The sequence below is a fragment of the Salvelinus sp. IW2-2015 genome, linkage group LG28 (assembly GCF_002910315.2).
Source record: "Salvelinus sp. IW2-2015 linkage group LG28, ASM291031v2, whole genome shotgun sequence".
NCBI lineage: Eukaryota > Metazoa > Chordata > Actinopteri > Salmoniformes > Salmonidae > Salvelinus > Salvelinus sp. IW2-2015.
The window spans coordinates 26,686,407-26,702,787 of NC_036868.1; the positions used below are offsets into that span (position 1 = coordinate 26,686,407).

At 41.7% G+C, this 16,381-nt stretch overlaps 1 protein-coding gene across 1 annotated transcript in view; it reads right to left on the minus strand.

Moving 5' to 3' along the window:
• Window positions 1–16,381, minus strand: part of LOC111954482 (1-phosphatidylinositol 4,5-bisphosphate phosphodiesterase beta-1) — a 110,316-nt gene that overhangs the window by 27,856 nt on the left and 66,079 nt on the right. Inside the window, 2 exon segments of the mRNA XM_070435850.1 lie at window positions 6,344–6,459; window positions 6,577–6,681. Of these exon segments, the coding sequence (XP_070291951.1) occupies window positions 6,344–6,459; window positions 6,577–6,681 (221 nt within the window).

Here is a 16,381-nt window from a genome sequence, read left to right on the forward strand (position 1 = left end):
CTGGTCTCAAAGCATTTTTATCAAGTAAACACTACTTTTCACTGGATCTCAAGCATTTTATCAGGTCCACACTACTTTTCACTGGTCTCAAAGCATTTTATCAAGTAAAACACTACTTTTTCACTGGACTCAAAAGTATTTTATCAGGTCCACGCTACTTTTCACTGGGTCTCAAAGCATTTTATCAAGTAAAACACTAACTTTTCACACTGATCTCAAAGTATTTTATCAGGTCACGCTACTTTTCCACTGGGTCTCAAAGCATTTTATCAAGTAAAACACTACTTTTCACTGGATCTCAAAGTATTTTATCAGTCCACACTACTTTTCACTGGGTCTCAAAGCATTTTATCAGGTCCACACTACTTTTCACTGGATCTCAAAGCCATTTTTATCAGGTCACTACTTTTCACTGGGTCTCAAAGCATTTTATCAATAAAACACTACTTTTCACTGGATCTCAAAGCTTTTATCAGGTCACGCTACTTTTTCACTGGGTCTCAAAGCATTTTATCAAGTAAAACACTACTTTTCACTGGATCTCAAAAGCATTTTATCAGGTCCACGCTACTTTTCACTGGGTCTCAAAGCAATTTTATCAAGTAAACACTACTTTTCACTGGATCTCAAAGCATTTTATCAGGTCCACGCTACTTTTTCTCTGGGGTTCTCAAAGCATTTTATCAAGTCACACTACTTTTCACTGGTCTCAAAGATTTTATCAAGGTCCACACTACTTTTCACTGGATCTCAAAGCATTTTATCAGGTCCACGCTATTTTCACTGGGTCTCAAAGCATTTTATCATAAACACACTACTTTTCACTGGATCTCAAAGCATTTTATCAGGTCCACGCTACTTTTCACTGGGTCTCAAAGCATTTTATCAAGTAAAACAACTACTTTTCACTGGATTCTCAAAGCATTTTATCAGGTCCACGACTACTTTTCACTGGGTCTCAAAGCATTTTATCAAGTAAAACACTACTATTTCACTGGATCTCAAAGCATTTTATCAGGTCCACGCTACTTTTTCACTGGATCTCAAAGCATTTATTCAGGTCCACGCTACTTTTCACTGGGTTCAAAAGCATTTTATCAAGTCCACGCTACTTTTCACTGGGATCTCAAAGCATTTTATCGGGTCCACGCTACTTTTCACTGGATCTCAAGCCTTTTATCAGGTCCACACTAGTTTCACTGGGTCTCAAAGCTCTTTATCAAGTAAAAACACTACTTTTCACTGGATCTCAAGCATTTTATCAGGTCCACGCTACTTTTCACTGGGTCTCAAAGCATTTTATCAAGTAAAACACTACTTTTCACTGGATCCTCAAACATTTTATCAGGTCCACGCTACTTTTCACTGGTCTCAAAGCATTTTATCAAGTAAAACACCTACTTTCACTGGATCTCAAAGCATTTTATCAGGTTCCACGCTACTTTTCACTGGATCTCAAAGCATTTTCAGGTCCACGCTACTTTTCACTGGGTCCCAAAGCATTTTATCAAGTAAAACACTACTTTTCACTGGATTCTAAGCATTTTATCGGTCCACGCTACTTTTTCACTGGATCTCAAAGCCTTTTATCAGTCCACACTAGTTTTCACTGGGTCTCAAAGCATTTTATCAGGTCACAACTACTTTTCACTGGATCTCAAAGCATTTTATCAGGTCCACGCACTTTTCACTGGGTCTCAAAGCATTTTATCAAGTAAAACACTACTTTTCACTGGATCTCAAAGCATTTTATCAGGTCCACGCTACTTTTCACTGGTCCAAGCATTTTATCAAGTAAAACACTACTTTTCACTGGATCTCAAAGCATTTTATCAGGTCCACGCTACTTTTCACTGGATCTCAAAGCATTTTATTTCAGGTCCACGCTACTTTTCACTGGGTCTCAAAGCATTTTATCAAGTCCACGCTACTTTCACTGGATCTCAAAGCATTTTATCAGGTCCACGCTACTTTTCACTGGGTCCTCAAAGCATTTTATCAAGTAAACAACTACTTTTTCACTGATCTCAAAGCATTTTATCAGGTCCACGCTACTTTTCACTGGATCTCAAAGCCTTTTATCGGTCCACACTACTTTTCACCTGGGTCTCAAGCATTTTATCAAGTAAAACACTACTTTTCACTGGATCTCAAAGCATTTTATCCAGTCCACGCTACTTTTCACTGGATCTCAAAGCATTTTATCAGGTCCACGCTACTTTTCACTGGATCTCAAAGCATTTTATCAGGTCCACACTACTTTTCACTGATCTCAAAGCATTTATCAGGTCCACACTAGTTTTCACTGGGTCTCAAAGCATTTTATCAGGTCCACGCTACTTTTCACGGGTCTCAAAGCATTTGATCAGGTCCACACTACTTTTCACTGGATCTCAAAGCATTTTATCAGGTCCACACACTTTTCACTGAATCTCAAAGCATTTTATCAAGTAAAACACTATTTCACTGATCTCAAAGCATTTTATCAGGTCCACGCTACTTTTCACTGGGTCTCACAAGTATTTTATCAAGTCCACACTACTTTTCCACTGGGTCTCAAAGCATTTATAAGGTCCACGCTACTTTTCACTGGGTCTCAAAGCATTTTATCAAGTAAAACACTACTTTTCACTGGAATCTCAAAAGCATTTTATCAGGTCCACGCTACTTTTCACTGGGTCTCAAAGCATTTTATCAAGTAAAACACTACTTTTCAGCTGGATCTCAAAGCATTTTATCAGGTCCACGCTACTTTTCACTGGATCTCAAAGCATTTTATCAGGTCCCCGCTACTTTTCACTGGGTCTCAAGCATTTTACAAGTCCACGCTACTTTTCCACTGGATCTCAAAGCATTTTATCAGGTCCACTACTTTCACTGGGTCTCAAAGCATTTTATCAGTAAAACACTACTTTTCACTGGATCTCAAAGCATTTTATCAGGTCCACACTACTTTTCACTGGATCTCAAAAGCATTTTATCAGGTCTACACTAGTTTTTCACTGGGGTCTCAAAGCATTTTTATTCAGGTGCCAGCAGCTACTTTCACTGGGTCTCAAAGGCATTTTATCAGTCCACACTATTTTCACTGGAATCTCAAAGCATTTTATTCAAGTTAAAAACACTACTTTTTCACTGGATATCCAAAGCATTTATCAGGCCACGCTACTTTTCATCTGGGTGCTCCAAAGCATTTTAATCAAGTAAAACACTACTTTTCACTGGGACTCAAAGCATTTATCAGGTCCACGCTACTTCTCACTGGTTTCAAAAGCTATTTATCAAGTAAAACACTACTTTTCCATTGGATCTCATAGCATTTATCAGGTCACGCTACCTATTTCTCTGGGTCTCAAAGCCTTTTATCAAGTCCACACTACTTTTTCACTGGGGTCTCAAAGTAAGTTTATCAAGTCCACACTACTTTCACTGAGGTCCTCAAAAGCATTTGATCAGGTCCACGCTACTTTTCACTGGGTCTCAAAGCATTTATCAAGTAAAACACTACTTTTTCAACTGGATCTCAAAGCCATTTTATCAGGTCCACGCTACTTTTCACTGGGGTCTCAAAGCATTTTATCAGTAAAACACTTACTTTCACTTGGATCGCAAAGCATTTTATCAGGGTCCACGCTACTTTTCACTGGGTTCAAGCATTTTATCAAGTTTAAAACACTCTTTTCACTGGATCTCAAAGCATTTTATCGGTCCCGCTACTTTTCACTGGATCTCAAAGCATTTTATCAGGTCCACGCTACTTTTCACTGGGTCTCAAGCATTTTTATCAAGTCCAACGCTACTTTTCACTGGATCTCAAAGCATTTTATCAGGTCCACGCTACTTTCACTGGATCTCAAAGCTTTATCAGGTCCACACAGTTTTTCACTGGGTCTCAAAGCATTTTATCAAGTAAAACACTACTTTTCACTGGATCTCAAAGCATTTTATCAGGTCCACGCTACTTTTCACTGGTCTCAAAGCTATGTTTATCAAGTAAAACACACTTTTCACTGGATCTCAAAAGCATTTTAATCAGGTCCACGCTACTTTTCACTGATCTCAAAGCATTTTATCAGTCCACGCTACTTTTCACTGGATCTCAAAGCCTTTCATCAGGTCCACAACTAGTTTTCCACTGGTCTCAAAGCATTTTATCAGGTCCACAGCTACTTTTCACTGGATCTCAACGCAATTTTTCAGGTCCACGCTACTTTTCACTGGGTCTCAAAGCATTTTATCAAGTTGAAAACACTACTTTTCACTGGATCTCCAAAGCATTTTATCAGGTCCACGCTTACTTTCACTGGATCTCAAAGCATTTTATCAGGTCCACGCTACTTTTCACTGGATCTCAAAGCATTTTATTCAGGTCCACACTACTTTTCACTGGATCTCAAAGCATTTTATCAGGTCCACACTAGTTTTCACTGGGTCTCAAAGCATTTTATCAGGTCCACGCTACTTTTCACTGGTCTCAAAGCATTTTATCACAGTAAAACACTAATTTCACTGGATCTCAAAGCATTTATCAGCTCCACGCTACTTTCACTGGGTCTCAAGCATTTTATCAAGTAAAACACTACTTTTCACTGGATCTCAAAGCATTTATCAGGTCCACGCTACTTTTCTCTGGTCTCAAAGCCATTTTACAGTCCCACACTAACTTTTCACTGGGTCTCAAAGTATTTTTTCCACCGTCCACACTACTTTTCATGGTTTCTCAAAAGCATTTATATAAGGTCCACGCTACTTATTCACTGGTCTCAAAGCAATTTTTATCAAGTAAAACACTACTTCACTGATCTCAAAAGCATTTTATTCAGGTCCACGTACTTTCCCTGGGTGCGCAAAGCATTTTATCAAGTAAAACACTACTTTTTCAACTGGATCGCAAAGCATTTTATCAGGTCCACGCTACTTTTCACTGGTCTCAAAGCATTTTATGCAAGTAAACACTAACTTGTTTCACTGGATTCTCAAGCTTTATCAGGGTCACGCTACTTTTCACTGGATCTAAAGCATTTTTATCAGTCCACGCTACTTATTCCTGGTCTCAAGCATTGTATCAAGTCACGCTACTTTGCAACTGGATCTCAAAGCATTTATCAGGTTCCACGACTTTTCACTGGATCTCCAAAGCTTTTATCAGGTCACACTAGTTTTCACTGGGGTCTCAAAGCCATTTATCAAGTAAAACACTACTTTTCCACTGGATTCTCAAAGCATTTTATCAGGTCCACGCTACTTTTTCACACTACTTTTCACTGGGTCTCAAAGCATTTTATCAGGTCCACACTACTTCTCACTGGGTCTCAAAGCATTTTATCAAGTAAAACACTACTTTTCCCATTTACTTAGCACATCATCTGGACACAGTGTATGACACACATGGGACATTACACCCCAACGTATAAATGGCAATGCTGAGAATGTTTTTGTGGCCTATGCAATGAGATGTAAATAAGCAGAGTAGAACCATACGATTCCTTTACTCCATTAGAAGCAGAAGCTGCTGTATGGCAAATATACAACAGCACAATCAACACACCACACACCCAGAGCATACCTGTAGCCTGATGGAGAACTTGTAGACATAGCTTTGGTACCCCACTCTCAGCATGGCTCAGACCAACGTCACAGTGACAACACTCTCTAACGTTTCACTAACATTTAGCCAATGTTCTCCTTACGTTGTCTCAATGTCCCTCTCTAGGTTCTCTTCAACCCTGACTCGTTGTAGTACTCGGCATATGTATTTGTTTCAAATATTATTCAGCTAAACCACCTGTTGTTACTGAGTCCTCTCTCCTTAAGCCTGTTTTGGACAGGAGAGGACAGTCTGCTCTCCTCTCCTCTGCTCTGCTCTCCTCTCTCATCTTTCTTCCTCTCCCTCTGTCTCTGACACTCCAGTGGAAAGCCCACTATTTCACTAAGCGACCGTTGCCAAGGTGTCAGCATGTACAGGCTCTCTATTGGATGTCCCTGTGGATAATCAGTTCAGCTGGCAAATCAGGCGAGACAGCTCCCTTGGGGCCCGCCTCCACCACCTCGAACTCCCTTACTACACCTCAGAGCTCGCCCCCCTTCTACCCCCAACCTCCCTTCGAACCCCCGTGATACCCTCGCCCCCCTCATCCTTTATCTCATAACCCTGACCCTTCATCGCTGTCTGCCCCTGTCCCACGACTCCCTCCCTCCTAGCCCTCAACCCTTAGTTCCTAAGCCCTGGTCAATAGCTCTAACCCAATCATCTCTTCACAAAGAGACAGGCCTACTGCCTGGGGAGATGCTCATTGATCTGTTACTGATCGATTAGTGGGGGGATGACGGACGACACACACACCTCTTTGCTGTCCTCCTCCTCTGCTCCCTCCTCCAGAGTGAGAGCTGCCAGTTGATTGGCTCTCTGCTCCATCAGGTTGACGTAACGGATGGGATTGGACAACGCCTCGATGACATCTGAGGAAGAGAACGGGGGTACAGAACGTATCATCGACGATGTTACGTAAGCCAGTGGAAACATAAACATAGTTATAACTCTATGGTTAGTTCTATAAGGTATGTCAGCCATTGTACCTGCGAATGTATCAGGGACATAGTCCTTGACCTCTACATAGACAAACAGAGCAGGGAGGGTCAGAGCCTGGTTCTTCTCATTCCTCAGACCAATGTAGTGGTAACCTGGAACACACACACACACACACACAATAGGAGCAGGAGTGGGCACACACAACCACAGTCTGGACACAGAGCTATCACCTTACAACACATCCACACAGACGACACACCAGGGGTGAGTGATCAGAATTGAAAGGACTGTTACACAGTATCACTCAAGCAAGAGAAATGGACCAGAATGGTAGTCAGTTCAGGCTAACAGGCTGTAAGTCCTCACCTGGGCGGATGGCATTCACAGGAATGATGCGATGGCAATGAACTTCCTCCATCTTCAAACCACAGAATCCTCATCGAGGCAGAGTGGGCAGAACCAGGAGGAACACTACACAAGACACAGAAACATACACCACGGATGGTCAGATTAACCTGGGAGTTCTTGTTTTAAAGGAACTGACAAATCCATAGCAAATGTGCTCTGTGATGTTTTATAACAGTGATTTACACAAATAATTGAATAGACAGTCGTTTTCTCCCTTAATGGGTTTCTCGAGGATGAAAGTTCCGTCCTCACCGACTCCTCAAGACAGGTGTGACAACATTACCTGACATCATACCCCTAAACGGGGTAAGATCACGATCCATCCCAAGTTTATTGTCACCTTATTTGGCAAGTAGGATGCTTGCTGGCAAGCTCTTGCTCAAACATGCATATCAAACAAATACACCACAATATTATTTGTATTTTTTTTGTAGACATGAGAATTAAAGACCACTCTACAACTATATGTGTGGGATGAACACACACACATCTCCTTGGGCTACTATAATGTTGATTTGTTTAACATTTGGTTACTACATGAATTCATATGTGTTATTCCACAGTGTTGATGTCTTTCACTATTATCACTACAATGTAGAGTAAAAATAGAATGAAAAGTGGTTCCAAACACTAGTAACATTCAATGTCAAGGGATTACTGGGTACAGGCCAAAAACGGTTTGCAGCAATCACAATATATTATACAGTATATCATGTTTCACCTTAAAAAGAACTACAATCCATAAAAACAGTCTGCCCTATATTATGCTTTACCTTCTTGAGTGTGAAGGCCTCCTCCTCCCAGACAGGGTTGACAGCGCTTGCCCTGAGACGTCTTGGTCTTAAAACCTTTCCTTCTGGTGTCCCACCGCAGACAAACATGTATATCTCCCATACGTCGCCACCTTCTTATCGGTCAGGAACTGGCCTGAGATGATCTGGAGGACGGGTAGATGAAGGATGAGAAAAACAGGTGAGAGCTGTAAACCGTCGTGCACACATAACACCTGCATTCAAACGCGCGCGACGCCGACTTACGCAGAACACACAAGATACGCACCTTCACAGACAGCGTGTTGGCTACGATGCCGTCCAACGTGCTCTCAGCGAAGGGATCAAAGTGTTTGTCGGGGTGCTCATGCATCTGGTTTCAGCCTGTAGCCACACTTCCCGTTGTTACTCATACATGGCCCAGGTTTAACATCATGGACAGGTTGACGGAGAGAGAGAGAGGAGGAGGCGACAATCGAACATCGAACGCCAGTACTAGAGATGAGGTCTACGAATACCCAGTGCACTCTAGGTTGCGAGAGCGTTATCGTATCGTCTACTAGTACGATCGGCTCGGGAGTTAGCTAACTCTAAGTCTTAATAGAGTTATAGACCCTCAGACTGACGCACGCATGGACTGCTCTTCTGTGCATGGTGGGGGCCAGTGGGAAAAGCCAGGATTTCACACATGTATGATGTAAGATCTACTGTGTGAGCGAATCGCTAGTTAACCTAAAAGGAGGCAGTAAGGTTACACACTAGCTAGTAAACAGATGTACCTACCGAGAACGCTGCTAGCATCACCAGTAATACATGTCATGAGGCTTTCTGAGGGTTTAATTGAGTACATGGTGGGCCGTAGAGGATCGATTTATCTCCATAGAGCTTTTAGCACGTAAATGCAAATATACAGTATGTGGCCAACCTCAAAACTGTGCTCATGTTGACAGCAACAAACCGGAGCCAATCGATTGCAGCAATCGGCAAGCACTTAGATCCGGAGGGTCAGTATCGACCTCTCGACGCAAGAAATGCTGATGCCAGGGTTAGAGTGGGTTAGGATGGAATAATACAATTGTGAAACTGTCGTGGCATCGTGTTACACAAGAGGGCTCAGAGGAGAAAAAAAGTGCCTGCAACAAGCCTGATTGTGGGGGTGCCTTTGGGTCTACAAACGCAATGAGACCAGAGTGCAAAGGCTCAGAGGAGACACACCAGACCCCTCCTCCTCCCTCTCCTCTCCTCTCCTCTCTCTCTCCCTCCTCTCCTCTCCTCTCCTCTCCTCATCCTCTCCTCTCTCTCCCCACTCCCCTCTCTTCTCCCCCTCCCCACCCTCCTCTTCTCCTCTCCTCTCTCTCCCCTTCCATCCCTCTCTACTCTCCCTCCTCCATCCCTCCTCTCCCTCTCCTCTCCTCTCCCTCCTCTCCTCCTCTTCCTCCATCTGCTGAATGGCTCCTTTTCTTCTTGTGGATCCCCAATCTTGCTTCCTCGGTGAGGCGGTGCCTGCCTGGGCTCGGGTGTGGTGTGTGTGTGTTGTGGGCTGTGTGGCTGTGTGTGTGTGTTGTGTGTGTGTGTGTGGTGTGTGTGTGTGTGTGTGTGTGGTGTGTGTGTGTGTGTGTGTGGGTGTTGTGGGTTGGTGTGTGTGGTGTGTTTGTGTGTGTGTGTTGTGTGTGTGTGTGTCTGTGCGTGTGTGTGTGTTGTGGTGCCGTGCTTGCGTTGCGTGCGTGTTGTGTGTTGTGTGCGTGGTGCTTGCGTGCGTGTGAGTGTGTGTGTCTTGTGTGTGTGTGTGTGTCTGTGCGTGGTGTGTGCGTGCGTGCCTTGGGCGTGCGTGCGTGTGAAGTGGTGGTCCTGTGTGTGTCTGTGTGTGTGTCTGGTTGTGTGGCTGTTGTGTCCTGGTGTGTGTGTGGCTGTGTGTGTGTGGTGGTGTGTGTGTGTGTGTGTGTTGTTGTGTGGTGTGTGTGTGTGTGTGTTGTGTGTGTGTGTGTGGTGTGTGGTGTGTGTGGTGTGGGTTCTGTGGCTGTGTGTGTGTCTGTGTGTGTTGTGTGTTCTGTGTGTCCCACTAGATGAGAGGCAGAGCAAGCCAGGTTAAGATGAGTCAGAGCCAGACTAGACGAGAGCAGAGCCATGTTAAGATGAGTTAGACCAGACTAGACGAGAGCAAGAGCAGAGCAGGTTAGATGAGTTAGACCAGACTAGGATGAGAGCAGAGCAGAGCAGGGTTAAGGCTGAGTTTAGAGACTACTGGAGGGTAGGTTAATCTATTGATGGACTGTTTCATCGTGTTCACAGTGGATTTACACTCTAACTGGCTACTCCATTAAAGAAATGACTTGTGTGCTGCGGGACAGACTGGATGATGTAAACACAGGAATCTGGCCTTGTTTTACGTTGTTCTTTGTTCGTTGTTTTTCTAGTTCTCTCTGTTCCTCATGCTATTTATGGCTTTAGCTAGCTACAGTATATATGTGACTATAAGATATGAACATGTTTTAACTAGCTACAGTAATATATGGTGACTATATGGAATATGAACAGTGTTTTAACTAGCTACAGTATACGTATATGTGGCTATAATGGATATGAACAGTGGTTTTAACTAGCTACAGTATATATGTGTCTATAATTGGGTATTAAACAGTGTTTACCTAGTACAAGTATATATGTGACTTATAATGGGTATAAACAGTGTTTTAAACTAGCTACAGTATATAACTGTGACTATAATGGATAAGAACCATGTTTTAACTAGCTACAGTATATATGTGACTATAATGGATATGAAGCAGTGTTTTTAACTAGTACAGTATACGTTTATATTGGCTATAATGGATATGAACAGTGTTTTAACTAGCTCACAGTATATATGTGATATAATGGATATTAAACAGTGTTTTTAACTAGCTACGTATATATGTGACTTAATGGATATGAACAGAGTTTTTTTAACTAGCTACAGTATATATGTGACTATAATGGATAATGAACAGTGTTTTAACTAGCTAGAGTAATATTGTGTGGCTCATAATTGAATATGAACAGTGTTTTAACTAGCTCAGTATATTGTTTGACTATAATGGTAATACACAGTGTTTTAACTAGGCTACGTATATATGTGACTATAATGGGTATAACAGGTGTTTAACTAGCTTACAGTATATATGTTGACTATAATGGGTATAAACAGTGTTTTAACTAGCTACAGTAATATATGTACTAATAGATGGGTATAAACAGTGTTTTAACTAGCTACAGTATATATGTGACTATATTGGGTATAAACAGTGTTTTAACTAGCTACAGTATATAGTGACTATAATGGATATGAACAGTGTTTAAACTAAGCTACAGTATATATGTGACTATATGGATTTATGAACAGTGTTTTAACTAGCTACAGTATATATGTGAACTATAATGGATATGAACAGTGTTTTTAACTAGCTACAGTATTAATAGTTGACTTAATGGGTATGAAAGTGTTTTAACTAGCTACAGTATTATGTGACTATAATGGGTATGACAGTGTTTTAAACTAGCTACAGTCTATATGTGACATAATGGGTATGAACAGGTGTTTTTACTGCTTACAGGGTATATATGTGACTGTATGGACTACTATATGGAGGTAATATAACTCAGGCCCCTATATGGAATACTGTATGGAGGTAATATACCTCAGGCGCCTATATGGACTACTGGTTGGAGGTAATATTAACTCAGGCCCTATATGGACTACTGTAGGAGGTAATATAACCAGGCGCCTAAGTATGACTACTATATGGAGGTAAAATATAACTCAGGCCTATATGGACTACTATATGGAAGGTAAATATAACTCAGGCCCTATATGGACTACTGTTGGAAGGTAATATAATCAGGCCCTATATGGACTACTATATGGGAGGTAATATAACTCCAGGCCCTAATGGACTACTGTAATGGAGGTAATATAACTTCAGGGCCCTATATGGATACTGTAATGGACGTATATAACTCAGGCCCTATATGGCACTACTATATGGAGGTAAATAACTCAGGCCCTATATGGACTACTATATGGAGGTAAATATAACTCAAGGCCCTATATGGACTACTGTCCTGGAGGTAATATAACTCAGGCCCCTATAATGGACTACTGATATGGAGGTAAATAACTCAGGCCTATATGGACTTACTATATGGAGGTAATATAAGCTCAGAGGCCCCATATGGACTACTATATGGAGGTATATAGACTCAGGCCTATATGGACTACTATATGGAAGGTAATATAATCAGGCCCCTATAATGGGCTAATATATGGGAGGTAATATAACTCAGGCCCTATATGGACTACTATATGGAGGTATATAACAGGCCCTAATATGACTACTATATGGAGGTAATACTACCTCAGGCCCTATATGGACTACTATATGGAGGTAATTATAACTCGGGCTCTATATGGACTACTATATGGAGGTAATTATCAGGCCTAACACATGTAATGAGAAGGCATAAGTAGAACGATTTAATGATCCTTCTCTGAAGGGGTTCCGTCCTCCATTACTGAGCCTCTACCAGGTAATGTGTCAGACCTTCACATTTCAAAGGTTTATAAAGCTTTAGTGTGATGGGAATACATTGCCTTGTCAATGTGGACGAGAAGTTGTACATTTTGACTCCGCTTAGAGGCATGTCTGTCTGTCTGTCTGTCTGTCCTGTCTGTCTGTCTGTCTTGTTGTCTGTTCCCTGTCTGTCTGTCTGTCTGTCCTGTCTGTCTGTCCTGTCTGGCTGGCTGGCTGGCTGTCTGGCTGTCTCTGTCTGTCTGTTGTGACTGTCTGTGTCTGGCTGTGTCTGTCTGGCTTTACGTCACCGGGCTGCCTATTGTCATTTTAGGATTTCAAATCTCATGAGGAAGTATGTGAACCGGAGACCGACGTACATGCAGGCAAGAACACACAGATGGCTATCTGCTACAGCCGTGTTGAAGTGTAACACACACACACAGTCACAACACCACACCACACACAACACACACACACACGACAAAACGACACACACACACACTCACACAACACACCCATCACACACACACACACACACACCACACGACACACAACACGCAACACACACAACGCAACACACACCGCAGTGATTGGGAATGACTCAATGACTTTCACAGGTGTGTGTGTGGTTTCTCCATTCAGGTAGTCTCAGTTCTCCAGCCACCACGTTCAACACGCTTATATCAGATAGTAGCTTACTACAGTCCTGTAATTGGTGTTTTAAAGGGTTGCAGGAAAGTGCTCCTGCATTAAGATTCTACATCTGTTACAGTTTTTGTGTGTGTGTGTGTGTGTGTGTGTGTGTGTGTGTGTGTGTGGTGTGTGTGTGTGTGTGGTGTGTGTGGGTGTGTGGTGTGTGTGTGGGTGTGGGTGTGGGTGTGTTGTGTGTGTGTGTGTGTGTGTGTGGGTGTGTGTGGTGTGTGTGTGGTGTGTGTGTGTTGTGTGTGGTGTGTGTGTGTGTGTGTGTGTGTGTGTGTGTGTGTGTGTGTGTGTGTGTGTGTGTGTGTGATTGCCCTGAAACCGTTCCATAACCGCTGCATGATTTCTTAAATGCACCCTTAATTTGACTCATTTTTTGTATTTAGTTTTTTACTGAGTCAGCAAGCTACTCTTCCTGGGGTTTATTAGGCTCCTCAAAATTACTGTTGTCATAGCAAGCAGCTACTCTTTCCTGGGGTTTATTAGGATGCATCATTACTGTTGTCATATGCGCATGCTACTCTTCCTGGGGTTTCATTAGGAAATCCTCATTAAACTGTTGTCCAATAGCAGCAGCTACTCTTCTTGGGTTTATTAGGATCCTATTAACTGGTTGTTCAAGCAGCAGCTTATCTTCTGGGGTTTATTAGGATCCATCATTAACTGTTGATTCATAGCAGCAGCTACTCGCTTCCTGGGTTTATTAGGATCATCATTAACTGGTTGTCATAGCAGCAGCCTTACTCTTCCTGGGGTTTAGTAGGTCCCTCATTAAACTGTTGTCATAGCAGCAGCCACTACTCTTTTGGGTTTAATTGGATCCTCATTAACTGTTGCCATAGCAGCAGCTACTCATGCCTGGGTTTATTAGGATCCCTCATTACCTGTTGTCCATAGCAGCAGCTACTCATCCTGGGGTTTATTAGGATCCTCATTAACTGTTGTCATAGGCAGCAGCTATTTCATCCTGGGTTTTATTAGGATCCTCATTACACTGTTTGCCATAAGCAGCAGCTAATCTCCTGGGGGTTGTATTAAGGATCCTCATTAACTGTTGTCATAGCAGCAACGCTACTCATCCTGGGGTTTACTTAGGATCCTCATTAACTGTTGCCATAGCAGCAGCTACTCTTCCTGGGGTCCGCACATAAAGAACACAGAACATAGAACATGACATAATACAGACACATAATAGCACAAGAAACAGCTCAAGGACTGAACTTATACAAAAAGGACCTAATTGACATTTACCACACATGGGTAACAGGTACATATGCCTCAGAGTTCATTGAGGTCTGGATAGAGGAAGGTGAGTGGATGTGGTGTTGCCTCAGAGTTCAATAGGTCTGATAGAGGCGAGGTGTTGTGATGTGGTGTTGCCTCAGAGTTCATTTAGGTCTGATAGAGGAAGAGGTGGTGATGTGTTGTATTCATTTTTTAAAGCTCATTTAGCCCTATTTGCTGAGAATGGAATGGAGTTCCATGCATTCATGTCTCTATATACATACTGTGCGTTTCCTTGATATGTTCTGGAATTTTTGGGGACTGTGAAGGGTGCCTGTCTGGGGGCCTGTCTGGTGGGGTAAGTTAACGCTGTCAGAACTACCAGTATATGTAAATTGATTATACAGTCAATTTGGAATTTTCAAAACGCCATACCAACTAATATTTGACAAAAACAATAATTTGATGGCAGTCCAATCTCTCCTCACTTTGACCAAGAGAGGCTGAACGGGTCACACTGCTGACATTAGTTCTCTGTGTACTCTCAAGGGCAAGACCCTGATTCTCTGTTCTGGCTCAGCTGCAGCTTGTTGCTCGGTCCTCGTTTGCAGCACTTGACCAATATCACCCGAACAATAGTCAAGATAGATCAAACTAGAGCCTACTAGAACTCCGTTTGGTGTTGACTGGTGGTGTTAAAAATACGACTAGATCTCTCTCCCCATCTTTTACACAATTGAATCCCATTGACCCTTCTTGATCAGCAGTTTTAATCTCCTCTACTTGCTCAACAGCCACAACCAATTCATTGCCAGATTCAGCTGAGGTCTGAATTTGAGGGAATGATTTGTACCAAATATAATGCTCTTAGTTTAAGATATGTTCAGGAATACTTTATTAATGCCCCCATTTAAAAAAAATGATTGCAACTCTTTAAGTGATTTCTCTAGCTGTGGTAGCCTGCCCGTGTATAAATGTGTAATCATCAGCCTACATACTGTAGACACAAGAAGGCTTTGGTTTAATGCTAGTGGACAGGTCTTAGTAAAATAGAGTTAGCAGTACAGGACCCACGAGAGCTGCTGGAGAATACACTTTGACATGTTTACATTTGGAGAAGTTTTCGTTAAAGAAAACCCTCTGTATTCTATTTAGATAGATGCTTCAACCCATGATAACGGCAGAGACGTAAAGCCATATCACATCCAATTGGTGTGACTTCAATGCTCGCCTGTAACCAAAGCCTTCCCTAAATGTACAGTTTGTTGATGAATTAACCATTATTGAAGTACATTTTTCCAATAAATAATTTCCCTATAATTTGATAGTTATTTTTGAAATTGGCTAGCTATTGGCTAAGCTAATTGGCTAAGCTAATGGGCTAAAGATGTTCAACTCCAGGTTCAGCAGTGTGGCATTTAAGACATCTAGTTGTCTCCACAAATCTGTTGTGTTTGACTCTCTATGAACTAACAGTGTTATAATCTGAAGTGTTTGACTTCTCTATGAACTAAAACATGTTTTATCTGAGTGTTTGACCTCTATATGAACTAACAGTTTTGTATAATCTGAGTGGTTGACCTCTATATGAATAACAAGTGTTATAATCTGAGTGTTTGAGCCTCCTTCTAGAACTAACAGTGTTATAATCTGAGTGTTTGACCTCTATACTGACTAACAGTGTTATAACCTGTGTGGTTTGACACTCTCTATAACTAACAGTGTTAATAATCTGAGTGTTTGAACCTCTCTATGAACTTTACAGTGTTTATTAATCTGAGTTGTTTGACCTCTATAATGAACTAACAGTGTTATAATCTGAGTGTTTGACCTCTACATGAAACTAACAGTGTTATAATCTGAGTTGTTTGAACATCTATATGAACTAACAGTGTTATAACCTGTTGGTGTTTAACCTCCTATGAACTAACCGTGTTATAATCTGATGTTGTTGACCTCTTATGAACTAACAGTGTTATAATCTGAGTGTTTGACCTCTATATGAACTAACAGTGTTTATAATCTGAAGTGTTTGACCTCTAACATGAACTAACACAGTGGGTTATAATCTGAGTGTTTGGACCTCTCTATGAACTAACGTGTTATAAATCTCAGTGTTTGACCTCTCCTATGAACTAACAGTGTTATAATCTGGTGTGGTTTGACCCTCTATATGACTAACAGTGTTAATAATCTGTGTGTTT